The following is a 26,686-nucleotide window of genomic DNA, read 5'->3' as shown; positions in this document are numbered from 1 at the left end:
GAACAGTGACAGCAGTGTCCTGGGGCTCAATAGCTAGCTACCCCAGCCCATGGTGAAAACCCTGTCTCACTAGATAGTTTGGGAGGCCCTTAAGGAGTGACAGTCAAGGTTGATTTCTGCCTTCCATATGCATGCATGCACAAATACATTTCAGTATGTACAAACTCCCATATACAATCCCAAAACAGAACAAGCAGCCCTCCAGCTACAGAGTAAGTTACATTTATTCTAATAGAATTATTAAAATGTAGCTCATGTATTGTAAACTTTATTCACAGTGACTTTTATTCATGATACTTTACAATCATCATCTTTATCTTATTCAAGAACCTTTTTGCTCTAAACATAAACCATGTTAATTAGTAGTTTCCATTCTCCTCTGATCCCAGCTCTTCTGTTATGTTTAGAGATCTGCCTAACATAGGTGTCTTATGTAAATGGTGTCATCTGTACATATAAAGTACATATCAGCACATTGTCTAGGATCTTCCATGTAAGAATGTAAGAAAATACCCCTTTTCATTTATCTGATGAGTTGATAGCCATTGCGTTTCCATTTAACTTCTCTTACGTACCTAGGAATAGAATGGCTGGTTTATGTAACTCTGTTATAGTCTTTGAAGAACTGCCATATTTTGCACAGTAGCTCCAAGTTGTCTGAATACATTACTTTTAACCAGTTATTGTTGGTACATAGGCTACGGAAAGAGAATAAGGAAATCATGAGGTTCACTTCACAGGACAGTTGAACAATGAAAGAATTGTGACATTTTTTAAAGTAATTAAATGATGTATTTTTTAAAGTAGTGATCATCTGGTTTGCTGAGTTCCTTAGGAAATGTGTGTCCTGTAACAATTCTTAAAGACTCGGGCATGATAACATTTTTTTTAACTATATGTGTGTGGGTATTCTGCCAGCATGTGTCTGCGTACCTTGTGCTTGCAGTGCCCACAGAGGCCAGAAGAAGGCATCAGATCCCCTGGAACTGGAGTTAGCTGCCTTGTTTGCTGAGAGTTGAGTTCTACCTGGATCCTTTGGAAGAGCAGCTAGTGCTCTTAACTGCTGAGCTATCTCTCAGGCCCTGAAGAAAGTTTGTTTGTTTTGTGTGTGCACCTGTGTGCCACAGACCACATGAGATCAGAAAGCTTGGTTTCTCCTTATACAGTGGTTTTCAACCTTCCTAATGCTACGACCCTTTAACACAACTCCTCCCCAACCATAAAATTATTTTCGATGCTACTTCATAACTGTAATTTTGATACTGTTATCATAATATAAATATATAATATGCAAATGGTCTTAGGCAACCCCAGTAAAAGGATCATTTGACCCCAAAGGGATTGTGACCCACAGGATGAGAAACACTGCCTTATATCATTTGGGTTCTAGGGATTGAATTCAGGTTGGCAAGGCTTGGCACCAAGTGTCTTTATCTACTGAACTGTATCGCAGGTCCATTGTGAGAAATTTGATTCTGTAAAACAGTTTTTTGTTGTTGGTGGTGTTGGTGGTTTTCTGAGACAAGGCCTCACTATGTACCCTGGAACTCTCTGTGTAGATCCACCTGCCTCTGCTCCAAAGTGCTGGGATTAAAGGTGTGCGCCACCACACCTGGCTGAAATGGGTGTGTAACTCCAGCAATGGTTTCTGTTGCTCAGGCCTTTCCTTTGCTGTTTGCTGTTTTAAGTCACATCAGAATAGAGCACTTGCATGGTCGTCCTTTCCACTTACTCAAATAAGTAACTTGGTAGAGGTCCTAAGTCCATTCAAAGTAACAGCCTGTTTTGTCCAGGCCAGCTTCACCATGCGATTTGTGTCTGACCCTGTATCCATATAGTAGTTCTTTTGTTTTCCTGAAGATTTCTGTAATTTATTTTAGAATTAAACTTTCCCTCTAATGGTATTTTCTTTTATCTACAGAATACTGGAGAATTGGCTAAAGGTGAAGTTCACAGGAGATGACAGCCTGGTGGATGACATACGTGATGATGGCGGTGATATCCAGACACTCACGGTCTTTAATGCGCTCAGTAGTAAAGGGGATCAAACAGTTTCTGTCAACGTGTGCATAAAGGTGAGTGACAGTCACTCCATCTACTTACCTTTATGATTTCATTTGCTTTATTCAGACATTACTGAAATTATAAATTGCTATTTATTCTCAAAAGTGGTTTTAAATTATTTTGAGAAGATCAGAAGCAAATGGCATTATCTATTTTTCTTTACATCTTACATCTTTACAAGTCACCCTCTACTTGTGTAAGGTTTAGTATATTTTCTCTTTCTGTCCCTGTTAAAAGTGTCTGAGATGGTCAGTTTTTGAAGAGAGGAAGTTTACTCTTGCTGGTAGTATTGATGGTTTCAGTCTGTGCCTGACCTTGGTGGTCTTTTGAGGAAGCACATCCTGGTTGTGAGGTGGATAGGGGACACAGCAGAAGCAAAAGTGTGTGTTTGACAGCCAGGAACCAGCAGAGAAGACGGGGAGGCTGGCATCCTGCAGTTCCTTCAAAAGCATGTCCCATTGACCTAAAATCTCCACTAGACCCAACTCTTGGGTACTCAGCCCCCTCTAATAGTGTGAAGTTGGAGACCAAAGCTTAAACTCCTGGGCTTCTGTGGGGCAGTCAGGATTCAGACTACAGCAAGCATGGAGCTTTGGCTGCCACAGACCTTCTTGAGAACATGATACAAACTACATTATACCTTTATATTTTATTTTTTGCTTGACTCAAGGTATAGCCTCTATCCAAATAGAATACCTTAGAGTCATTTTTTGCTGAGCATTTATCCCAGTTACTTTATTTCAGATAGCACTTTTATCTGACAAGTATCCCAAAACCACTTAAACACAAAACACAATATTCTCCCTATGTCTCTTTTACCCAGAGAAATAGTTAAATGCTGCGGCTCTGCTCACCAGGTCCTTGAGTTTGAAGTAAACTTTTCCATGTAGTGTGCTCAGAGCAGTGTCTGGCAGACACCTGGAGCTCGTCTGTTGGTGTTGGCAACAGTATAGTACTTTTCCTTGGTTTATTCCCTTCCTGACATGATGTATCCTCCAGCCGATTTTGAAGAAAGGATGTGTAGGAAGGAAGTTTTCTCCTTTCTTCTCTGAAAATATACTTAGTGTACCCTCTTATTTTTTTTTATTGTTGTTTAACTAGGTTTGTAGAAAATTATTTTACTTCTTAGTATCAACCACTGCTGTTATGATTTTCCTTGGTAACTTTTCCTTTCTGTCCATAGGGTTCTGAAATTGCTCTGCAGTGCCAAGTGTGCTAGATTTCCTTCATTGGTTGTGAGCTTAGCAGGTCTTTAGGCAGAGATTCTTACTGTTTGGGTGGTGGTGGAGTTGGACCTGGGCCTCAGGCATGCTAGGAAAGTGCTCCACCTCGAGCTCCACCTCGAGCTACTCACCCAGGCTTTCCTAGAGTTTTTAGGTCTTAAGGATCTTGGTGAGTTTCTGAGCTAGCCTTCAACTTGCAGTCTCATTGCCTCAGCTCCCCTGAGTAGCAGTTCTGGTTATAACTAGTTTTAGGCATGTAGTCTCCTGATGTGGAACCTTATGTTACTTCTGGGTCAGTTTTGTAGGGTTTCATTTGTTTGTTTTGTTTTTTAAGTTGCAGGAAAAAAATGATGGGTTTCATTGTAACGTTTTATATATAGAGATCACTGTACCATTTCAAGTTGCCCCTCCCTCTCGTCCCCTTCCTTTCCCCTAAGAGTTCCTTATGATACCTGCTCTTCTTTCTGTTACCTTTTTATTAGACAGGTGTTGAAGCACATGAGTTGATCCTCTGATCTTTTATTCTCTCTATCCTGTGTCTGTCTGTGTCATTACACCGAATTCTGAAACATAGTCTTGGCACAACACACCCACCAGATGGGTCACCTTATTTCTCAGAGGAGGTCAGTGCTATTGGGTCTAAGATCTGGACAGTAAGAACTGTCTCTTGAGTTGTCTCCTCTGGGTCTCTTTTATGTTGGCAGCTCTTTCTTCAGATATCTTAGCCGAGGCTGACTGTCTGTACCTGAACAGGGCCCTTAAACGTTGGCCAGAAGTTCTGTTTGGGTAGCAGTAGATGGTCACTGAATGGCGAGCAAACCTTTTTCTGGATCTGGGCATCTATTCTGTGGGCTGTTCAGTTTCTAGAGCAGCTTCATTCCATTCTTCCCTGGTGCAACTGCTAGTACTCAGGTCAGAATCAGAGGTGACCAGTATCCTTGTAGCCTTATCATGGCTTCCTCTACATCATTTATCCAGAGATTGGTCCCATTTCCTCAATGGTGTAAAGAAATAAGTACGAATCTCTTGTCTGCTGCAGGCTTGGTTTTGTGATGGATTTAACCTTTTTATAATTGTTCACAGTTGTTAAGATGGCAGTTATGTGGTCAAACATAAATGTAGCTGCAGGCTTTTGTATCTGTTGACCAGGCTGTGGAGGGCTGGCCCGGCTGTGGATTTTGTTTGTCTTTTGTTTTGTTTTGTTTTATGAGGAAGGGTTTTTCTATGTTCTAGAACTCACTGTGTAGACCAGGCTGACCTCAAACTCACAGAGATCCACCTGCCTCTGCCCTGTGAGCACTGGGATTAAAGGTGTGTGCCAGTATGCCTGGTCCAGCTTTGTCTCTGAAGGACTCCCCAGGACACAGTGGTGACTGGAACGAACACCTTGGGGCAGACTGCTTCCTATGTTCTCTTCTCTGGTACATTCATCCTGATGTCTTTGGTTCTGTTGCAGGTCGCCCATGGCACCCTTAGTGACAGTGCCCTTGATGCTGTGGAGACACGGAAGGATCTGTTGGGAGCCAGTGGGCTCATGCTGCTGCTTCCTCCCAAAGTGAAGACTGAGGACGTGGCAGAGGAGGACCTGTACTGGCTGTCAGCCCTGCTGCAGCTCAAGCAGTTGCTTCAGGCCAAGCCCTTCCAGCCTGCGCTTCCGCTGGTGGTTCTCGTGCCCAGCTCCAAAGGAGACTCCATGGAGAAGGAAGTGGAGGATGGTTTGTGAAAGACGTTTCATTCATGGTTTTAGTTTTTAATTAGTGGGTGGAGCTTGAGTTTGATGGATGGCAGGCAGTACATCCTTTGAGACTAGAAGGTTCTTGTCTACTGAATGGTGGGCCAAGACTAGCACTGGGATATGTCACATGTGGAAATGAACGTTATTAGATGGGACCTTTCTCCTTTTCTCTTACAGGTCTGATGTTACAGGATTTGGTTTCAGCTAAGCTGATTTCAGATTACATTGTTGTTGAGATCCCTGATTCTGTTAATGATTTACAAGGGACAGTGAAGGTAAGTTCCATCATTTTTAAAGCTCTATCAAGACACTTGTTTCTCCCTCTTCTGATATATCTTAAATTCTAATGGGTGGTTTTGTTTGTTGGTTGGTTGGTTTTTAAAGATAACATCATGTAGGGCAGCCTAGCCTCATATTTGCTCGGTAGCCAGGGTAACCTAGAGCTGATCATTCTGCCGCTCCCTCTTCTGTTGGGATTGTAGCATGAACCGTCATGTCCAGCTTATATTAGGGATTTCCATTTTAATCTTATGCTTTATACATATATATACATATAACTTTCTAAAGATATAGGCAGGAATAAAAATAAAATTTAAAAAATGCCCCATAGTTATGCTTTCAGTAATATATGAAATTGCTCACATGAGTTTTTTTGACTTTTATGAATTTAAAATGTCATATTGGTTCAATTTTTTTTAGAGTGATTGCTCTTGGAAAAGATAAAGAAGTAGAGATTTCCTAAAAAGGTCTGCTAAAATTATTATAGGAAAAGAAATATAGGAATTAGTAAGACTAACTATATGGCCTGAGGATGTAGCTCAGTGGTACGATATCCCCTTACTATGTAAAATGTTCTAGGTTGTATTTCCAGCACTATATGAACACAAAACAAAACAAAAGTCCTACAGGAGGAGGTAACCACAGGTTGTGAAGCATCCTGGAATTCAGAGAAGCTGCTAATTCTAGGACTAAGATGGTGTGGCTCTGCTTCAGTGGGCAGAGGAGGAACTGAGGTCCTACGTCCTTCCAGGAGGGCTCTGCAGCCTACACTTAATTGGTTGGATAGTATTCATGGGCCCCCCCTTTGGTGCCTCTGTAAGGCCTGTCTCCAGGGCTCTAGGAATCCACACTCCAGCACAGAGGGCTTGTTCCCCTACTGCAGTGCCTGAGATTCTGTTCTTGCACTACTTTCCTTCCATAGCCATGGGAAGAATGCTAAGCCCCTTTAGAAAGCTGCTTTTTAAAGAGGGTGTGAATTGTTTGACTCCATCCCCCAGTTGTCTTATTCCTCAGGTTTCTGGAGCAGTCCAGTGGCTGGTCTCCCGATGCCCTCAAGACCTGGACCTTTGCTGCCAGACCCTTATTCAATATGTTGAAGATGGGATCAGCCGTGAGTTCAGTGGTCGGTTTTTCCACGACAGAAGAGAGAGGCGCCTGGGTGGCCTGGCCTCCCAAGAGCCCAGCACCATTATTGAGTTGTTCAATAGTGTGCTCCAGTTCCTGGCCTCTGTGGTGTCCTCTGAGCAGCTGTGTGACATCTCCTGGCCTGTCACGGAGTTTGCCGAGGTGGGAGGCAGCCAGCTTCTTCCTCATCTGCACTGGAACTCAGCAGAGCATCTAGCTTGGCTGAAGCAAGCTGTGCTTGGCTTCCAGCTTCCACAGATGGATCTCCCACCTACAGGAGGTGTGTACCCACTCTAAGGGCTAGCTTCCTGTTCCCTTCTTGTTTAGTGGCATTGTACCAGGTTTGGGTTCCAGTGTGAAGTTCACAGTCGCCTCTGTGCACCTACCTACATCAACTGTTAGGTCTGAGGTGGAAGGAAACAGGGTTTTATGACATAGAACTTGTCCTTTCCCCATAACAGTCCTGAGACTGTCCCACCTGCCCCACAGGTCCTACTTAGCCGCCATGTGTGAGGCTGATGCGACTGTCTCTGAGCTGCTGGCCCTGCTGGGGCCACAGCACTCAAGTGCTAGTTTATGCCAGTGCTCCTGTGAGCCTGGCTGTGCCTACTGTGCCTGGAGGATGGGGCCTGTGGTCTGTTTGATGCAGACCCCACAGGTAGTCTGGGCTGGCTCAAACCTGCTGATGCAGGGCCTGTTCTTTCCTATTTTAATGACACTGGGAAGGTGGGAGCCTGCTGGCTATTTAGCTGACAGAGCTTGTAGCCTTATTATATATTCTCAATACTTCGTAACTACACAGTAGCCCTCTTCTAAGGAGATAGAGTATTAGTAATATTTCGTGTTCACTGGTAACTTTCTTTGCAGCACCCTGGCTCCCTGTGTGTTCCATGATCGTTCAGTATACCTCCCAGATTCCCAGCTCATGCCAGACCCAGCCTGTCCTCCAGTCCCGGGTGGAGAACCTGCTGTGCCGGACTTACCAGAAGTGGAAGAGCAAGAGCCTCTCTCTAGGCCAGGAGTCGGGGCCTTCAGTTGCTGAGATCCCGTGGGATGACATCATCACCTTGTGCATCAATCACAAGCTGAGTGACTGGACACCCCCCAGACTTCCCATCACAGCAGGTAGTTGCCATCCTGCAGTTGCTGCCGTAGGGGCTGGGTCTTCATGAGATTTCCTTCATCTAATTTTTTTTTTTTTAAATATTTATTTATTATGTATACAGTATTCTGTCCGTGTGTATGTCTGCAGACCAGAAGAGGGCACCAGACCTCATTAGAGATGGTTGTGAGGCACCATGTGGTTGCTGGGAATTGAACTCAGGACCTTTGGAAGAGCAGGCAATGCTCTTAACCACTGAGCCATCTCTCCAGCCCTCCTTCATCTAATTTTAACAAAAGAGGGGGTTGAGTTTTTGTTTGTTTTCTAAATAGGGTCTCACTGTGTACCTCTGACAAGCCAGGAACTCAATAAGTAAATAGGCTGGGCTAGCCTTGAACTCAGATCCACTTGCTTCTGCCTCCTGAGTAGTGAGATTAAAGGCAGGCATCACCATACCTGATTGAAAAATGTTTCTAGATAGTCTTTCTTTTTCCTGTGTCCCATCTTCCCTTTTCTTAGCTCTTCTCTTTAAGGTCACTGGTTTCCAGGTGACTTGACTTTGGGTAAGAACTAAGGTTTTACTGGGCATGGTGGTTCATATCTTTAATCTCAATACTCAGGAGGATCTCTGTGAGTTTGTGGCTAGTCTGGTCTACATAGCAAGTTATAGGACAGCCAGGACTACATAGAGACACCATGTCACAAAAAAACAAGAACAGAGAGAGGGCTGGAGAGATGGCTCAGAGGCTAAGAGCACTAACTGCTCTTCCAGAGGTCCCTAGTTCAATTCCCAGCAACCACATGGTGGCTCACAACCATCTGTAATGAGATCTGGTGCCCTTTTCTGGCCTGGAGTCATACATGCAGACAGAACACTGTATACATAATAAATAAATAAATCGTTAAAAAAACAAACAAGAACAGTGTCAGGCACGGTGGTACACACCGTTAGTTCCAACACTCGGGAGGCAGAGGCAGGCAGATTTCTGAGTTTAAGGCCACTGTGGTCTATAGAATGAATTCTAGGACAGCCAGGGATACACAGAGAAACCTTATCTTGAAAAAAATAAACACATTTTTTTTTAAAAAGGGGTGGGGGTCCAGTAGAGCATAGACTCCCTAGGTTAGAGGGTTATTCCTGGCCCTTCCATTCTGCATGAATGAATATACATATGTATATTTACATACATCTTAAATCTGTTTTTGTCCTGTTTTCTCAGAGGCACTGAGTGAAGATGGCCAGATATGTGTATATTTTTTCAAAAGTCTCTTAAGAAAATATGATGTTCCCTTTTCATGGGAACAAGCCAGAATGCAGACCCAGAGGGAGCTACAGCTGAGTCAAAGACGGTGAGTTCTCTGTCAGTGTGTGGTAAGAATGCTGGTTTCCCGTCTCTTAAACCCAGTTCACAGATACCAGATGATGTCTTAGTATTCATTGTCTTGCAACACCTAAAAGCATTCCCGAGCAGCCTTTGCCCCAGGATAAACAGTCTCAGCAGTAGAATTTATTAATAAAATTTGCTGCTACACTAGAAAAGCATATGGTCGTTTTAGTAAGTGTTGAAATAACTTTTGAAAATTTTTATTTATTTTGTATATAAGGATGTTCTGCCAACATGTATGACAATGCACCATTTGCATGCCACTGTTGTCTGCTCTAGAACTTGAGTTGCAGACAGTTGTAAGCCAGCATGCAGGTGCTGGGAAAAGAACCTGGATTCTTTGGACGAGAACTCAACTGCTGGCTCATCTATGTCACCCCTAAAATGAGCTTCAGACTTAAACTCAGGGTCAGATAGATGGATCAGTGGGTCAAAGTACTTGCCGTGTAAGCCTGGCAACCTGAGTTTGAACCCTGGTGTCCTCTTAAAGGTGGAAGGAGAGAACCGACTCCACAGAATTGTTCTTTGACCTCTATATGTACCATGAACTAGGCTGCTGTCTTAGTTTCATTTTTATTGCTATGGTAAAAAACTCTGACAGAAGAAACTTGGAGAAAGGGGTCATTTTAGCTTCCTATTGCAGGTAACAGTTTATCAGTTGAAAAAGTCAAAGCAGGCACTTGAAGCAGCAGTCACAGTTAGAATGCATGCATGCATGCTTGATTCCCTCAGTAGAGACTGGTGCTGCACGTGGTGGGTAGAGTCTTCCCACACCTACTAACGGAATCAAGAGTCCCCACAGACATGCCTACAGACCCGCACACTCTAGACAGTCCCCACAGACATGCCTGCAGACCCGCACACTCTAGACAGTCCCTACAGACATGCCTGCAGACCCGCACACTCTAGACAGTCCCCACAGACATGCCTGCAGACCCGCACACTCTAGACAGTCCCCACAGACATGCCTGCAGACCCGCTCGCTCTAGACAGTCCCCACAGACATGCCTGCAGACCCGCACACTCTAGACAGTCCCCACAGACATGCCTGCAGACCCGCTCGCTCTAGACAGTCCCCACAGACATGCCTGCAGACCCGCACACTCTAGACAGTCCCCACAGACATGCCTGCAGACCTGCTTGCTTTAGACAGTCCCTCATGATGATCTTGCATTGTTTCAAGCTGATAGTTCAAACTACATACCATAAAACTAATTTTAAAAAAACCCAGTAAAATAAAAGTCACAACGACAAAAAAATCCTGCCCTTCAATAAAACATTAGACAGGAAAGGCAGAACCAGCCTTTGCTGTCCATGTTGGCACTAACAATGGTGAAGAACACTTGGCTCTTGCAGAGCACCCCAGGCTCGATTCCCAGTCTCCAAGTGGTGGGCCACAACCACCCATAACATCAGTTCCGGGGAGCTGATACTCTCTTCCGAACTCCTTGGGCACCAGGCACATGTGTAGTACACATACATACAATACTCATACACATAAACTAAATCTTAAAAAAGATCTACTTGTAAGCTTACTATATGGAGCTGAAGAGAGTTAAGTAGTTAGGAGCATTTGTCGCTCTTCTGGGGGACTCAAGTTTGATTTCCAGCACCCGTGTGGTCCTCAGTCACCTGGAACTCCCGTGCTTGGATTTCCTCTTCTGCTTCCATGGCTTCTACATGCTTGAAGTACACATAAACTCAACAGAGGCCAAATATGTATACATAAAATAAATCTTAAAATGCAAACACACATGAGAGAGAGAGACAGACAGACAGACAGACTAACTGGTATAAGAAATAAAGCCCTAGATTGAAGCAGCTCTGAGAACCCAGTGCCTCTAGATAGTGGAACTTTTGAAAGCAGTAGTCTCTTTCTCTCTTTCTGTTTTTTTGAGACAGGATCTCACTCTGTAACTCTGGCTGGCCTAAAACTACAATATCTCTGCTTCCCAAGTGTTGGAACTAAAGGCACATGCTACCATACCTGGCCAACAGTGTCTCTTAATGTGTATGAGAATCACTGTCTCTTGTTGAGGGAAGTCCTGAGGCAGGCACAGGCTGACATGAGCATAAACCGTCCGATAGAGTGCATGGATCTTGAGACTTTGTTCATAGACTAAACATGTGTCCAGCGGTGTCTGTGTGCTTTGCATCCTTCTTAACTAAACATGTGTCCAGCGGTGTCTGTGTGCTGTGCATCCTTCTTAACCATAAGAACTTCCACACCTGTGCTTTCAGTTCGGGGACAAAGACTTCTCATCCTTCTGCAAGCAGTTTTCCTACTCCACTGCTTCATGTGCACCATAAAGGGAAGAAAAACAAGGAGCGTGGCCGAGAGGGGAACCTCAGTACAGACAATCTGATGCGCGGAGCTTCAGCGGAAGAGCTCCTGGCACAGTGTCTGTCCAGCAGTCTGCTGGAGGAAAAGGAAGAGAACAAAAGGTGGGTCTGCTCCCCTCCTGTGCTCGTGTGCTATTCATTCCACTTCATGCAGGAGAGGGCGACTCCTGCTCGGGTAAGTCAAGACAGCCAGTGGTAGAGGAGCAGCTGGGCCAGCAGTGGCTATAATGATGGGACTGTTTTAAAAAAGAAAAGAAGGAAGACGTTTATAAGAAAAGCTTGGGACTAGAGAGATGGCTCAGAGATTAAGAGCACTTGCTGCTTTTCCAGAGTACCCAGTTTGGTACCCACACCCACATCAGATGGCTCATAACCATCTGTAACTCCAACTTCACAGAATCTGATACATCTGGCTTCTCTAAGCAGTCGTGTATTCACAGATGTACACACACACACACACATATCTATATAATACTTTTTTTTTTTATTGATCTATATATTTTTCTCCACTCCCCTTCTGCCCTCTTCCATGGTCCCCATGCTCCCAATTTACTCAGGAGATCTTGTCTTTTTCTACTTCCCATGTAGATTAGATCCATGTATGTCTCTCTTAGGGTCCTCATTATTGTCTAGGTTCTCTGGTCTAAGTAAACTGTAGGCTGGTTTTTCTTTGCTTTATGTCTAAAAGCCACTTATGAGTGAGTACAAATGATAATTGTCTTTCTGGGTCTGGGTTACCTCACTCAATATGATGTTTTCTAGATCCAGCCATTTGCCTGCAAATTTCAAGATGTCATTTTTTTCTGCTGTGTAGTACTCCATCGTGTAAATGTACCACATTTTCCTTATCCATTCTTTGGTTGAGGGGCATTTAGGTTGTTTCCAGGTTCTGGCTATGACAAACAATGCTGCTATGATCATAGTTGAGCACATGTCTTTGTGGCACAATTGAGCATCCTTTGGCGTTGCTCACTATTGGTATTGCTGGGTCTTGAGGTAGGTTGCTTCCTAATTTTCTGAAAATTGTCATACTGATATTCAAAGGGGCTGTACCCACTAGCAATGTAGGAGTGTTCCCTTTACCCCACATCCTCTCCAGCATAAGTTGTCATCAGTGTTTTTGATCTTGGCCATTCTTACAGGTGTAAGAGGGAATCTCAGAGTTGTTTTGATTTGTATTTCTCTGATGATTAAGGATGTTGAACATTGCCTTAAGTATCTTTTAGCCATTTTAGATTCCTCTGTTGAAAGTTCTTTGTTTAGGTCTGTACCCCATTTTTTTTTAATTGGATTATTTGTTCTTTTTTTTAAAATATTTGTTTATTTATTTATTATGTATACAATATTCTGTCAGCATGTATGCCTGCAGGCCAGAAGAGGGCATCAGATCTCATTACAGATGGTTGTGGGCCACCATGTGGTTACCGGGAATTGAACTCAGGACCTTTGGAAGAGCAGGCAGTGCTCTTAACCACTGAGCCATTTCTCCAGCCCCGGATTATTTGTTATTTTAATGACCAATTTATTGAGTTCTTTGTATATTTTAGAGATCAGACCTCTGTCTGATGTGGGGTTGGTGAAGATCTTTTCCCATTCTGTAGGCTGCTGTTTTGTCTTGTTGACTGTCCTTTGCTTTACAGAAGCTTCTCAGTTTTTGGAGGTCCCATTTATTAATTGTTGCTCTCAGTGTCTGTGCTACTGGGGTTCTATTTAGGAAGTGGTCTCCTGTGCCAATGCATTCAAGTATATTTCCCACTTTCTCTTCTATGAGGTTTAGTATGGTTGGTTTTATGTTGAGGTCTTTGATCTGTTTGGACTTGAGTTTTGTGCATGGCAATAGATAGGATCTATTTTCATTTTTCTACATGTTGATATCCAGATATGCCAGCACCATTTGTTGAATATGCTTTCTTTTTTCCATTTTATACTTTTTGCTTTTTTGTCAAAACTCAGGTGTTCATAGGTGTGTAGATTGATGTCTGGGTCTTCGATTCTATGGGTTCTCCTGTCTGTTTGTATGCCAATACTAGGCTGTAGTAGGGTTTGAAGTCAGGGATTGTGATGTCTTCAGAGGTTCTTTTATTGTACAGGATTGTTTTGGCTATCCTGAGTTTTTTTGCTTTTCCATATGAAGTTGAGTACTGTTCTTTCGAGATCTGTGGAGAATTTTGCTGGGTTGAATCTGTAGATTGCTCTTGGTAAGATTGCCATTTTTACTATGTTAATTCTACCTACCCAAAAACATGGGAGATCTTTCCACTTTCTGGTGTCTTCTTCAATTTCTTTCTTCAAAGATTTAAAGTTCTTGTCATACAGGTCTTCCGCCTGTTTGGTTAGAGTTACTCTGAGATATTTTATGCTGTTTGTGGCTATTGTGAAGGGTGATGTTTCTCTGATTTCTTTCTCAGCCCATTTATCTTCTGTATAAAGGAGGGCTATCGATTTTTTTTAGTTAATCTTGTAACCTTCTTGTTTTTTATTTTTCAAGAAAGGGTTTCTTTGTGTAACTCTGACTGTCCTGGAACTAGCTTTGTAGACCAGGCTGGTCTCAAATTTACAGACCCGGGATTAAAGGCATGGGCCACCACCACCTGACTTTAAAAGTATAAGCTCTTAGAAGATGACCATGTTCTAGATAGAATGTGTCTAAGGTTTATCATTTATCATTGGCTTCGTTGTTTATTATTTTAAAGTCAATTTTCTAGAGGAAAATATGTTTAGCTAAGGCTACTTAACTTCTGCCATGACTGGTCACAGCCTTTGTCCCTTGGGGAGCCTGAGGCTTCAGTGGATCATTTCCTACTAGGTGAGAGGAGCTCCTCCACATAACTCAACTTCCCTTCTGCTGTCCTGTCCTCTTCTGGTCCTCACTGGATGGTCTTTTTACTGCGAGATAGAATTGGGAGATAGACGTTTGTAAAGGTTGTCTTCCCCCCACCACTGTCTGCCCTCTCTCCCCAGCAGAGTATCGTGGGCTTGTTGTACTTCTCCCACAGTTGCTGGAGCCGAGCACCCCATCTCTAGTCACTGTAAGCTCGCCCTGGGTTGCGACTTCACTTCTAGCCTCCTCACAGCACCCAGCACCTAGGGCTCTCTGAGACATTGCCCTTCCCTCTACTCGATCATGTATGTCAGCCCACAATCCTGCAGACAGACACATCTTTCTGTGTGGCCTCAGTTCTCTCTCCCCACCACTGCATGTTTTTCCTTTAATAGTAAAACTGTAAGTAAAGCTAGCGGTGTTAGTCATTGTTCGTCCCTTTTGCCTTTTCAGCCTGCACACTTGAACCTGGTCATGCGCCCTGGCCCTGTCAGTGATCGCATCCTCGCTTCTCATCCTTGTTTCTAGTCACCTTCAAGGATTTTCCTGTTTTTCTCCAGCATCCAGATCTACTCTCTCTCTGGACTTCATCTCTGCTTCTTATATGCCTACTCACGCCTCCATAATTTCATCCAGTTTCATGAGTATTTAAATACTATCAATCTTGTAATAAATCCAAAAACTCCACAGAGTTGTCCTCTGACTCCGCATGGGCATCCTCGTCCACATGTATACACGGGCACACAGAAGAGTCGGTGAAAAACGTAAGATGAGTGGTAGTTAAGCTTTTGCTTTCCAGTGCTCTGATCGTTCTCATTTTGAGCTGTCCTCCTGTTTCAGGTTTGAGGAGCAACTCCAGCAGTGGGTATCTCAAGACTCACAGGCATTTGCAGAGGCAACTTGCCTTCCTCTCTACCTTCCTCAGACACTCATATCTTTCCCTGACATTATCAAAACTCAGACTGTGCTGAAAACATCTACAACAAGGAGACCTCAGGTGAGAACGGGGGGCATTTGACATGTACAGAATTAAAGACTGAGAGAATGTGCCAGCCTCAGGGGACCATCCCTTTAATCCCTGCACTGCAAGAGTGTGAGGCCAGCCTGGTCTACTCAGTGAGTTCCAGGCAGTCAGGGCTACACAGGAAGCCTGGAACACTGTGTTAGTTTCGTCCTGTGATGCATTAACACATGGAAGTTAGACCTTTAAACTTCATATGACAATGTTACTGAGTTCCTACCTATGAAATAAATGGAGAAGAGACCTAAACACAGTAAAAAATTGACTAGGGGCTAGGACTGTAGTCAGTTGGTAGAGCGCTTACCTGGCATGGAAAAAGCCTGGGGTGCATTCCCTAGCATTGAATAAACCGTGCACCGAAAACCCTAGAGTTAAAGGCAGGAGGATCAGAAGTTCGGGGTCATCCTTGGCCACAGAGCTCGCTGAAGGAAAGAACAGAGCAAACCTGTACATACTTGTGCCAGTGTGCATTAAACAGAGTAATATGGCGTTGTCTTAGCTGCTTTTTACAGCTGGTAAGACACCATGACCAAAAGTAACTTGAGGAGGAAAGGGGTTGTTTCCCTCCACATGACGGTTCAGCAGCAGGGCAGTCAGGGAAGGAACCCAGAAGTGGAACTAGTGCAGATTCCGTGTATGAATCTGTCACCAGCTTGTTCCACCTGGTTTGTTCAGCTTGCTTGCTTATTGGAGGAGGTGCCTTCCTCCACAGTTGACTAGATTATGTTAGATGTAAAACTAGCCAGCATGATTGGCTGTTTGTCATCTTGACATAGACACACCACTGTCCAACCAGGACTGCTCCTCTTTGATTTTTCTCCATCCAAGATCGCATGTTAATATGAATATCACAGTATAAAAAATTTCAACTTTTAAAAGTCTCATAGTTTTAACAATTTAAACACTTTCCATGTGGTGGTGGTGCATGCCTTTAATCCCAGCACTCGGGAGGCAGAGGCAGGCTGAGAAACCTTGTCTTGAAAAAACCAAAACCAAACCAACCAAAAACATTTAAATATTTTTTTAAAAGTTCTATCTCTTTAAAACATCCAAAGACTCCCTAAAATATTCATAATCTCTGTAAAATAGCCAAAGTTTCTGTAAATATCCAGTCTCTTTAAAATTCCAAAGTCTCTTTGAAAGTTAAAAGTCTCTCAACTATGGGTACTTGTAAAATAAGAAATGAGTTACATATATTCTTATTCCAAGAAGGAAGAATAAGGGCACAGTCATAATGGTCAGACTCCGGCAGTGTAAAGCTTAGCGTCAGACTGTGGTATTCACTCATGATCTTCTGGGCTCCGAGGAAATGCTTGGGCAGCTGTGTGTAGCACACACAGCTTGTCTGTTAGGCTCAGGCTGGCCCCACCCACAGCTGCTGCTTTCCCTGGTGGTCGTCTCCACTGCAGCTGGTCTGCTCCTTCACCAGTAACTTCTTTCTCTTGGGCTGTCGTCGGGGACTCTGACCCTTTCCCATGGTACCAAGCCTTTTCTCACCAGGACCTGTTTAATCCTGGGCTTCTACTGTGGCTGAGAGCACCAGCAGCCTGGCCTGGCCTTCACTGTGCCAAGTCTCAGCTGCTCTTCATGATCCCTTCATACTTTCAAAACCAGTACGAGCTGGGAGAGTCTTACACTGCCAGGCTCAGCTCCCTCTGGACCACAGCTTCTGTGTGCTGAGCCTGTGTAAACACTTCACAGATTTCACCTCAGCTCTTAATCACAGCTGGCTCTTCAGTCCCAGCTGGCATCCATTGTCCCAGCAAAGTGAAACTTCACTGTATCATACAAACAACTGTGATATTAGATGTATGTATAGTCAACAAATATCCCAAGCTGGGAGCCTGATTAAGCAATTTCAGTCCATAGAATAGTGTGTGTTGTAGATGAAGCTGGAAAAATATAGGATAGATACCAAGGGAGGATTCTGTTGAGTCCAAGAGGCTCCAAATGATGTAAACATGAACCAGGTGTAATGCCTTCACAGATGACTACTTTTGGCTTCTTTCTTATTCAACTAGAATGAAGGGGCAGGAGAGCAATTGCAGTTCTCAGAGATATCAGACATGTCGCTAACTGGAAGGCTGAAGCACCTGGAAAGGCTGATTCAAAGTTCAAGGGAAGAAGACGTTGCCTCTGAGCTCCACCTGTCTGCGCTGCTGGACATGGTGGACATTTGAACAGTCTGACATGTGAGGTGTTGTTTTCTTTGTAATGGTTTTGTTTTCAACCAAATTATGCTATACTCAGATGCTTGGTGTCCTGTCAGAAATGAGATTATCAATTATGCAAATAAACTATTTGAGTCATCCGAGATCCTTCTTAGTCTTTGAATAAAAGGTGGTATGATGTCTTTAATAGTATTTGTGCTGTAACCTTAGACTGGCACTCCCCAGAGAATCCTGAGGAAGTTTTTATAAGTGTCTGGTTTTCTGTACATAGACATTTTGAGAATTTCGTGTATAAGTAGCTGAATTTACATCATTTCAGCCCCTCCCCCCACTCTGGAATTCCTGACGCATTCTACTTTAATGGTTGTTACATATATATACATATGCATACAATCTACTGAGTCTGTATAATGTTGCTGATATGTGTATGTGTTTAGGGCTGACCATTTGGAATTGGAGAACCTATTACAGGTCTCCTCCCTGACGAACCTGATCCTCCCTGCTTGTACTGTTTGAATAGATGATTAATTTCTTAGGGAAGTCTCTGACCCTGGTGTGCTAGACATCAGAAATGCAGGGACAGGGTCAACTCTGCTCATCAGGAGAGCCAGCAGACCTATGCATACATACATACATGAATACATACTTACACATATACATACATGCTGTTGTGGTTTGAAAGAAAATGGCCCCCAAAGGGAGTGGCACCCTTTGGAGGTGTGGCTTTATAGGAGTAGGTATGGCCTTGTTGGAAGGAGTGTGTCACTGTGGGGGTGGGCTTTGAGGTCTCTATATATTCAAGTCATGCCCAGTGTCCTAGATTACTTCCTGTTACCTGAGAGTAAAGATGTAGAATTTTCAGCTCCTTCTCCAGCACCATGTCTGCTTGCACACCACCATGTCCTGACATGATAATAAATCTCTAAACCGAAAGCTATAGTGGTATGTTATTTGTGTTTTAATAAATAAAGCCTGCCTGAAGATTAGAGGGCAAAGCAGCCATACTAGTCAGCCATACATGCCAGGCAATGGTGACATACACTTTTAATCCCAGGACTTGGGAGACAGAGGCAGACGGATTTCTGAGAGTTTAAGGCCATCTTGGGCTACACAAGATTGAGTCTGTCTAAAGGAAAAACAGCTCACACAAAGGTGATCCTGGCACAAGAATCCCATCCCAGCACTAGGGAGGTGGAGACAAGAGCGATATGGTTAGGTGGAGAGAGGAATATACAGGGGAAGAGACAGGAGCTCATGGAGACGGGATCTTGCCCCTTCAGTCTGAAGATTTGCAAAAGGACTCTAGTGGCTGGCTGTTTTGCTTTTCTAATCTTCAGGTTGAACCCCAATATCTGTTTTTATTAATCATGCTACAGAAAGCTAGCCCCATTTTTCTTTACAAGAGTTGCCATGGCCATGGTGTCTCTTCACCACAGTAGAACCCCTAAAATACATACATACAAACATATATACGTACATCTTGGAAGATGTGTATGGGTACATACATATTTAATATAACTAAATGGTTCTGAGAGTGTATCATACATGAGAGAGCATGATGAAAGCCCAGAGGCACTAGTTGTTTGTGTGGCCAAATGAAAGGAACAGGTCAGCAGGCTCAGAATATATTCAGAGGGCCATGGGAATCAGTTGTGGAAGAACATTAGACAGAAGTGACCTGGTCCTGTAAAAATAGCACATGGAAGCCAGGCGGTGGTGGTGCACGCCTTTAATCCCAGCACTCAGGAGGCAGAGGCAGGTGGATCTCTGAGTCCAGCCTGGTCAACAGAGAGTTCCCAGGAAGCCAGAGCTGTTACATTGAAAAACCCTGTCTCTAAAAAACAAAACAAACAAGAAGCATGTGGAAGGGATAGCTTGGCAGTTAAGAACACTGTGAGAGGAGTTTTTTTTTTTTTTTAAAGGAACATTTCTGGCAGAAGACTGGTTTTTGGTTTCCAACACCACATGGTGCTTACAACCTTTAGGAACTCCAGTTCCAGGAGATCTGACACCCTCCGTTAACCCCTGCAGGTACCATGCATATGGTGCACTACATGAGTACAAAACACCCATTCACCTAAATAAGTAAAATGGCATTTTGCAAGGAAGGGAAGAACGTATTAATAAACTTGATGTTCACCTTTTTAAAACTGTGCACTAAGCATTTCCAGATTATCTTCCTACAGCCCCTAATATTGCATTCAAGAAGAGTATGTAGCATCTCTGGTTCTCTTAAACCTGATACAGATGATGACCCTGCCACCACACCTGGTAATTGTTTCGTTCACTGAGCACAAAAGCACTAGGAAGAAAGCCTATCTCATCATCAAAACCATCAGCAAGTCTCTCTCTTCCCCAAGCAAACACTACATCTTTAGGCTTTAAAACATGTTTATTGTATGTATCTTACTGGAAACTTTACATTTTGTCTGTACGTGTGGACAAGTGTGTGCTACAGTATATATGTGAAGGTCAAGTCGTCCCTCTGACTTCCATGTTAAGTGTGGTAGCACATCATAGGACGATTTTCAGGGTCAGTTCTCTCCTTCCACCATATGGGATCTGGGAATTGAACTTCCATCATCAGACTTGGAGACAAGCACCTTTACCCACTGAGCCATCTGGCGGGCACAAATATACGTGTGTCTGCACGTGTGTGCGTGCACTTGTGGATGTGAAGGGCTCAGGGGCTCTCATCTGTGGGGCTGTACCATATAACCCAGGCTAGCTGACCCTTTAGCTTCCAGCCAATTCTTCATTTTATGTCTATGAGTGTTTTGTCTGCATGTATGCCCACGTACCATGTGCATATCTAGTGCCAAAGAGGCTAGAAGAGGGTGTGGGATCCCCTGGAACTGGAGTTATATATGGTTACAAGCCACCATGGGGTGTTGGTACTCACACCCAGGTTCTCTGGAAAAACCAGTAGTGCTCTTAACCTCTCCAGTCCCTTCCAGGAAGTTCTTCTCTCCATCTCCAATCTCCAGATAGGGGTGCCAGGATTACAGACACACACCACTGCTTCCTGCCTCGTGGGTTTTAGGGATCAACTCAGGTTGTAATCTTGTGTGTCAAGCGCTTTACTGCTGGGCCATCTCACCAGGTTCCCCCGCTCAGTGAGACACTGTTTATTAATAAAGACTTGCCGTTAGTTTTTAAACATTTATTTATGGTGTGTTACATTTCTATTGCTGTAATATAGCACCATGACACAGGCAACTTATTTTTTTCTGCATACATTAACAGACATTAAGTTCTCAGCAAGAGACTATAACACCAAATTGTTTAGCAGAAATCTGTTCAATTGAGAGACCAAATGGATCCAAGGAAGATGAAAATTAAATACTTAATCAAAAGGCACTAAGACACCACCTCAAAGCTACCACAGTGGTAATAGGCTAGGGAAGACTACACTACAGCAAGTTATCTAACGAGAAAGTTAGCAGCTACATAGCAAGAAGCAAGTCTCTTACACAGGATTATGGTACAAGTACCATGATCACTGAGTCCAAGATATTTTTGGCTAGGAAAAGGTCAAGATGGCTGAAGGTAAAGCCAAAAGGAAAGGAACCGATGTAGAGAATTCAAGCTATAGAGTTAAACAGATGGCAATGGATCAGGCTTCTTCCTCCCAAAGGCTAATTACTGCATTGAACTACCTGCCTCTGCCTAACAGGGTGCTCAACTACTGGAACTATGTTTAAGGATGCTCAGGGCTCTTGCTATAGTTTAGCACAAACCTCTGAAAATATATCACATACGGGCTGACTTTGTTGCTAGTCATTCTGAATGAAGAAAAATCCCAAAGCATTCCTGAGCAATGGAGTATGAGCTCTGTCAATTATGTCCTATGGACCTTGTGGAATATTCTCAATAGTCTATACCTCTTTCAGCAGCTGACCTCTAGTTAAAGCTGCAAGGCTCACAATAAACAAGCAAGTCAGGATGAAACAACACAGTGGGACATCCTAGCAGTTAACCACAATCTGTCCTTTTCCAATTTAGGCTAAATTCTAATGCATCTAGTGTGGGATGTAAACATCTACACTGGAGCAAGCTGGGTCTTCTGCTGAACTCAAATACCAAGAAACATGAGGGAATGGGGTTGGTTTATTTTCAAAAAGCTTCACAAGTTATTCTGTTATAAAGGAACATGGCTGAACAGGTAGGAGACAGACTCGCCATTGTGGGTTCTTCTGATGGCTTCTGCAAGGATCATGGAGATGTCAATCACCTGTATTTTGGAGCAGTGTTTCATCTTATCCTCCTGAGGTATGGTATTGGTGACTACTACTGCTTCAAAGCATGCGTTGTTGATACGGGAAATGGCTGGGCCAGAAAAGATTCCATGCGTCAGGATAGCATAAACTCTGGTAGCTCCAGCCGAGAGAAGTTTGTCAGCGGCATGACAGATTGTACCACAAGTGTCAGCCATGTCATCCACAAGAATAGCCACCCGATCCTTCACATCTCCTACTAGCACCATGCGGTCCACTTCATTGGCCTTCTTCCGTTCCTTGTGAATCAAGGCAAAATCCACATTTAATCGGTCTGCAATGGAGGTCACTCTCTTGGCTCCACCAGCATCAGGTGAGACAATAGTACAGTTTTTCCACTCAGATATATTCTCCCTTATCCACTTTAAGACAGCTGGCTCTGCATATAAATTGTCCACTGGGATATCAAAAAAGCCCTGAATTTGAGATGCATGTAGATCCATGGTGATAATATGATCCGCTCCTGCGACAGATAGCATATTTGCAACAAGCTTAGCTGAGATGGGAGCCCGGCTCTTATCCTTTTTATCCTGGCGGGCATAAGGGAAACATGGCATGACTGCAGTAACCCGGCTGGCTGAAGCAATCTTGCAAGCATTAATCATGATTAAAAGTTCCATTAGATTGTCATTTATCTCACCACAGCCACTCTGAACGATGTAGACATCCTCTCCACGTACACTTTCTCCAATTTCCACACAGGTCTCCTGGTTGCTGAATTTCTTAGTCACCACCTTGCCTAGCTCCAGGCCCAGGCGGTCAGCAATTTTCTGGGATAAGTCCTGGTGGGAGCTCCCGCTGAAGATTTTGATATTCGGCATTTTGGGCAACTACACGGACGCGCTCTTTGCTCAGTGGTTACTGCCGCTGTGGAGACTGGATGCGAAGTCAGCCGGTAGCCTGAACACTTATTGCACCGCGTTCCTACTCCGCCATCTTACATCGACACAGGCAACTTATAAAAGAAATCATTTGGAGTGTTTAGAGGGATGGAATTCACGAGATCATAGCAGGAAACATAGCAGTAAGCGGTAAGTTTATACCTCACCTCCAGTGTTACACCTCCTCCAAAACGCCACACTTTCTAATTCTTCCCTAACAGTTCCATCAACAGGGGACCAATTATTTAAATGCACATGGGGGAAACATTGTTTTCTCCTTCCATTTGTATTTTGAATTTAGCTAAGGCTTTTATCAACCACTTAGACCATGAAACCCAATATGGACAAGTTGAACAGAACTGCCATATACAGGCTGCCCATGCATGCTTCAGCATTGCCAGGGCATAAATTTCATTTCATTCAAAAGGCTTTTATGGTTGGTGGCAAGCAGTCTGATCTGTTGAGCCATCCTGTAGGCTCCTTAATGTCACTCTTTCACCTTGGTTTAACCATGACATTGTTTTACTACAATAAAAGACTTAGGCCTCATATCTTCCCTATAGCATACATACATATATACATATATTTTATTATTTGCTACCATGAACAGTTTAATGTTGGCTAAATTCAAAGTTCAGTATAGCTATATATTTACTGTTAGCTGCTGAATCCATACTGATTTATGGCTTTATATCATTTTGATACAATTTTGGCTTTCCCTGCCTTGTTTTCTGAGCTCTTGTGGCTACTTCACCCCAAATTCTCAGTCCATCGAACACAGCCATGTTTATAAGGTACAGTACTAGTTCCTCTTCCGCTTGAAGATGCCCTCTGGGAACCCTGTCTCTCTGTAATGCCTTCAACACTTCCTGGGTTTTGAATAATAGCTTTCTCTTCCCTGGTCCGTTTTCTCAGTTTATGAAACTCATGCTCAAAAAAAAAAAAAATGAAACTCATGCTCTAGTAGCCTTCTAAGCTTTTACATCTAAATGTTTTTATTTCTATCTTTATATTTGATTCAACATTTCAATGCGAATAACATTTTAGATGATAAATCATTACCTTGTATCCTTGTCTGTTGTTATTATTGTGCGTGCTGTGTATGACGTTTGGGGCATGCATGGCACAGAGTGTGCATGGAGGTCAGAGGACAGCTTTGTGGATCTGATTCTCTCTGCTATCCAAGCTTGCCATCAAGGGCCGTTACCCACTGAGCCATCTTGCAGGCCCTTTCTTGAAACTGTTAGGGTCACTTCTGGGGAGGGGGATGGGTAGGCTTGGAGAAGTCAGTGTGAGGGTTGAATATGATCAAAATATAGTGTATACACTTCATAAATTAAAATTTAAAGTACTGTATTACACCACTTCTGCCCATGCTATTCTCACATTTCTCAGCTCCCTGCCCTTTATTAGTTCTTTTTTCTAATCTGTACTACTATCAAATCCATTCTAAACATACTAGCTTAAAAGTGAGGCATCTCCTGAGCAGCTTGTCCTTCACATTCCGTGTCCTTTAGTCAGATAACGGCTGAGGTGCAGATGTCAGGTGCCGCACTGGGGCACTGGGCTCCACCCCCACACACGCAGAGGGGCTCTTGCACTGTTTTCTTCTGCTCATGCGGGCCGTGGAGCACTGAGTCAGTGAGCACGGTCAGCCTGTGGATGGGCTGCTCTAGCTTTCTACTAGATCCCATCCAATACTTGTAGGGCTTTCTTCTTTCCTGTCTGTGTGTGTGTGTGCTCACGTGGCTAACAATGGGGTCTTCCCTGAGAGTTTTGTTTCTGCCCCTCTAGCACTGGGTTTACAGACATGTGCCACTCTGCTTGACTTTCATATGAACGCGAGGGATCCAAATTCCACTGCTTGGGAGCCAAGTACTTTACTGACTGCACTATCTTTTGTTTTTGTTTTTCGAGACAAGGTTTCTCTGTAGCTTTGGAGCCTGTCCTAGAACTAGCTCTTATAGACCAGGCTGGCCTCGAACTCACAAAGCTCTGCCTGCCTCTGCCTCCTGAGTGCTGGGCTTAAAGGTGTGTGCCACCACCACCTGGCCTTTGGCCTATCTTCTAACCCTTGGGCTCCAGGATCTTTGCCAGCCACCAAAGCTTGCTCAGTCTTCATATGGCTAAGGAGGTAACTTGGATATTGCCTTCCTTGTCACGGGAAGCTCACTCTATGCCTAGCTGTCCAGGTCCCAAACTTGAGAGTCTTCTGCATTTAGTTTATAGAATAAAAGTGGTACAAGCTGAGAGAAACATTTCTTTCTGATGATTGTCTCTAGACATTTATCTGTGTGAATTTGCAGACGGACTTGACGTTTTCTTTCTTAGATATTTAAAAGTTTGACATTTTATTTATAAGATGCCTAGTCCAGCAGTGCACTGCCTACATGTCTCGTGCCTGAAGTCAGAAGAGGGGATCAAAAGTTATAGATGGTTGTCAGCTGCCATGTGGGTGCTAGAAACCAATTCCAGGTCCTCTTCAAGAGCAGCAAGCGCTGTTAAGCACTGGACTCTCCAGGCCCCACAGCAACCGCCCGTGGCAAGGCCGTCATTATGATGCCATTATGATCTTGTATCTTTACAAGTTTCTAAGTCAGGCTAGGATGAGGTTAGTGCTCCTGACTAGCCATCTAAAACTCCAAAATTCCATCGTGGGAAGGTGTGTGGGTGTTCTCTCTCACTAACATCTTCCTCTGACTTGTGGTACACAGCTCTTCAAGTTTCACAAGGGCAGCGGTTGGAGGGCTGGGTGCGGGAGGATATCTGGTTTGGGTAGCTGTGACTATCTGGTGTGGGTAGCTGTGACTATCTGGTGTGGGTAGCTGTGACTATCTGGTTTGGGTAGCTGTGACTATCTGGTTTGGGTAGCTGTGACTATCTGGTTTGGGTAGCTGTGACTATCTGGTTTGGGTAGCTGTAACAAGGTTTGCACTCTGTAGGGCAGATGAAGCCTTAATGAGCAGCGGTGGGTTCTTGGCGCTCTATCTTCAGTTCTCTGGTTGTCCCTGCATGCCAGTAATGCTTCTCAAGTAGCCTCCATTTCTACATTGTTCTGTAAGACCCCAACTCAAAAAGCCTGTTTGCAACTGCTTTAAGCATATGCCCTAGGTGGATGATAATCCGCAATGGAAAAGTACAAAACTTGAAAAACAGCCCTGACTGCCACTTGCACCCTGACCACAGTACCCTGCACCACCAGCCTGCGAGGAAACACCTACCACCCATGATAGGGCTTGGGGACTTTCCAGGACAGGGTTTGGGGTTTTTATGGTATTTTTGGGAAATAGAAGGAACTAACAGCTATGGCCTAGAATTGATCCAGTATGCTAAAACATAATATAAAATATTATATCCAATCATTCTGTATTTCATACCCATTATGCTAATGTTGTGGTTTTTGCCTATAAAAACTTGCTGGAATTGCTGTTCGGGGTTGCTCTGCCTCTACGGAGACTAGAGACATCCGGTCACGTGATCGTTAATAAACCCTCTTGCTTCTTGCATCTGCTGGACTGGCTGAGTCGCGGGGCTTCTCCCCTTTGGGCCGGCACCCAGTGGGTGAGGGTTTTTCAGTTACTCACTGTTAGTTTCTGCCTTACACCACAGGCTTTCCCGCTTTCCTCCCTATGTTCAAACATAATCAAAGCCTTCCCCTCCTCCCCCTTTAGCTGTTGAGATCCCAAGCCCCAGAATCCTGAGTTCTGTAGCTAAGAAGGTGGACCTCCCCCCGCTGCTGGCAGCTAGGAAGTCAAAGCTGTCTTGCCAGCCTTGACCAGGCCTTTCACCTAGTCCCTATCAGAAGCTGTGCCTAGTTTCCAAGAACGCGGCCCTGGCCCTCTTCCCAACCACGTCATCACAATGTGCTCCGTAGACTCAAAACCCCTGCCCCAAGGTGGTCCCATCCTCTGTCGTGGGGCCTTGGCTGCCTGCGTGGCCCCTGTTGACCACCGATCAACGCTAGTTTATTCCGCTCTCACCTCAGGCCTTTCTAGCCTCCTCGGTGGTTCTCCTGAAGCTCCCGAAGCTTCCGCGGCCTCTTTCCAGCAAGTTCCCCTCCACGCCACTCAAGGCCACGCCCTTCCTGTAGGGCCAGCCTCCCACGTTCTCCCCGTCTCCTCGGGCCCCGCCTCCCACGTTCTCCCCCGTCTCCTCGGGCCCCGCCTCCTGGGAGCCTGGCGGCGTGGGGCGGCGGGCGCTCAACCACTGCGGTTGCTGTGCGGCTGTCGTGCTCACCTTCGTGATGCTCTGATTGGCCG

General features: G+C 44.2%; 1 protein-coding gene and 1 pseudogene across 4 annotated transcripts in view; one reads left to right on the top strand and one right to left on the bottom strand.

The window, feature by feature from the left end:
• The window catches only part of Mcm3ap (minichromosome maintenance complex component 3 associated protein), a 49,553-nt gene extending 31,351 nt beyond the window's left edge, over positions 1-18,202 (top strand). For all 4 annotated transcript variants that reach the window (XM_075979900.1, XM_075979899.1, XM_075979898.1 and 1 more), the window contains 9 exons: positions 1,922-2,075; positions 4,744-5,002; positions 5,200-5,297; positions 6,316-6,706; positions 7,294-7,551; positions 8,749-8,878; positions 11,155-11,358; positions 14,918-15,074; positions 17,120-18,202. In XM_075979900.1, the coding sequence (XP_075836015.1) occupies positions 1,922-2,075; positions 4,744-5,002; positions 5,200-5,297; positions 6,316-6,706; positions 7,294-7,551; positions 8,749-8,878; positions 11,155-11,358; positions 14,918-15,074; positions 17,120-17,278 (1,810 nt within the window). In that variant the 3' untranslated portion in view covers positions 17,279-18,202. The remainder of the gene's footprint in view (positions 1-1,921; positions 2,076-4,743; positions 5,003-5,199; positions 5,298-6,315; positions 6,707-7,293; positions 7,552-8,748; positions 8,879-11,154; positions 11,359-14,917; positions 15,075-17,119) is intronic.
• A 2,215-nt stretch (positions 18,203-20,417) lies between these two features.
• Positions 20,418-26,524, bottom strand: LOC142854397 (ribose-phosphate pyrophosphokinase 1 pseudogene; annotated as a pseudogene).
• Between the last annotated feature and the right edge of the window lie 162 nt (positions 26,525-26,686).

This window comes from Microtus pennsylvanicus, chromosome 7 (assembly GCF_037038515.1).
Source record: "Microtus pennsylvanicus isolate mMicPen1 chromosome 7, mMicPen1.hap1, whole genome shotgun sequence".
NCBI classification, from domain to species: Eukaryota; Metazoa; Chordata; class Mammalia; order Rodentia; family Cricetidae; genus Microtus; species Microtus pennsylvanicus.
Note: the sequence above shows the minus strand (reverse complement) of the source record. Positions and strands in the feature narration are given on the sequence as shown.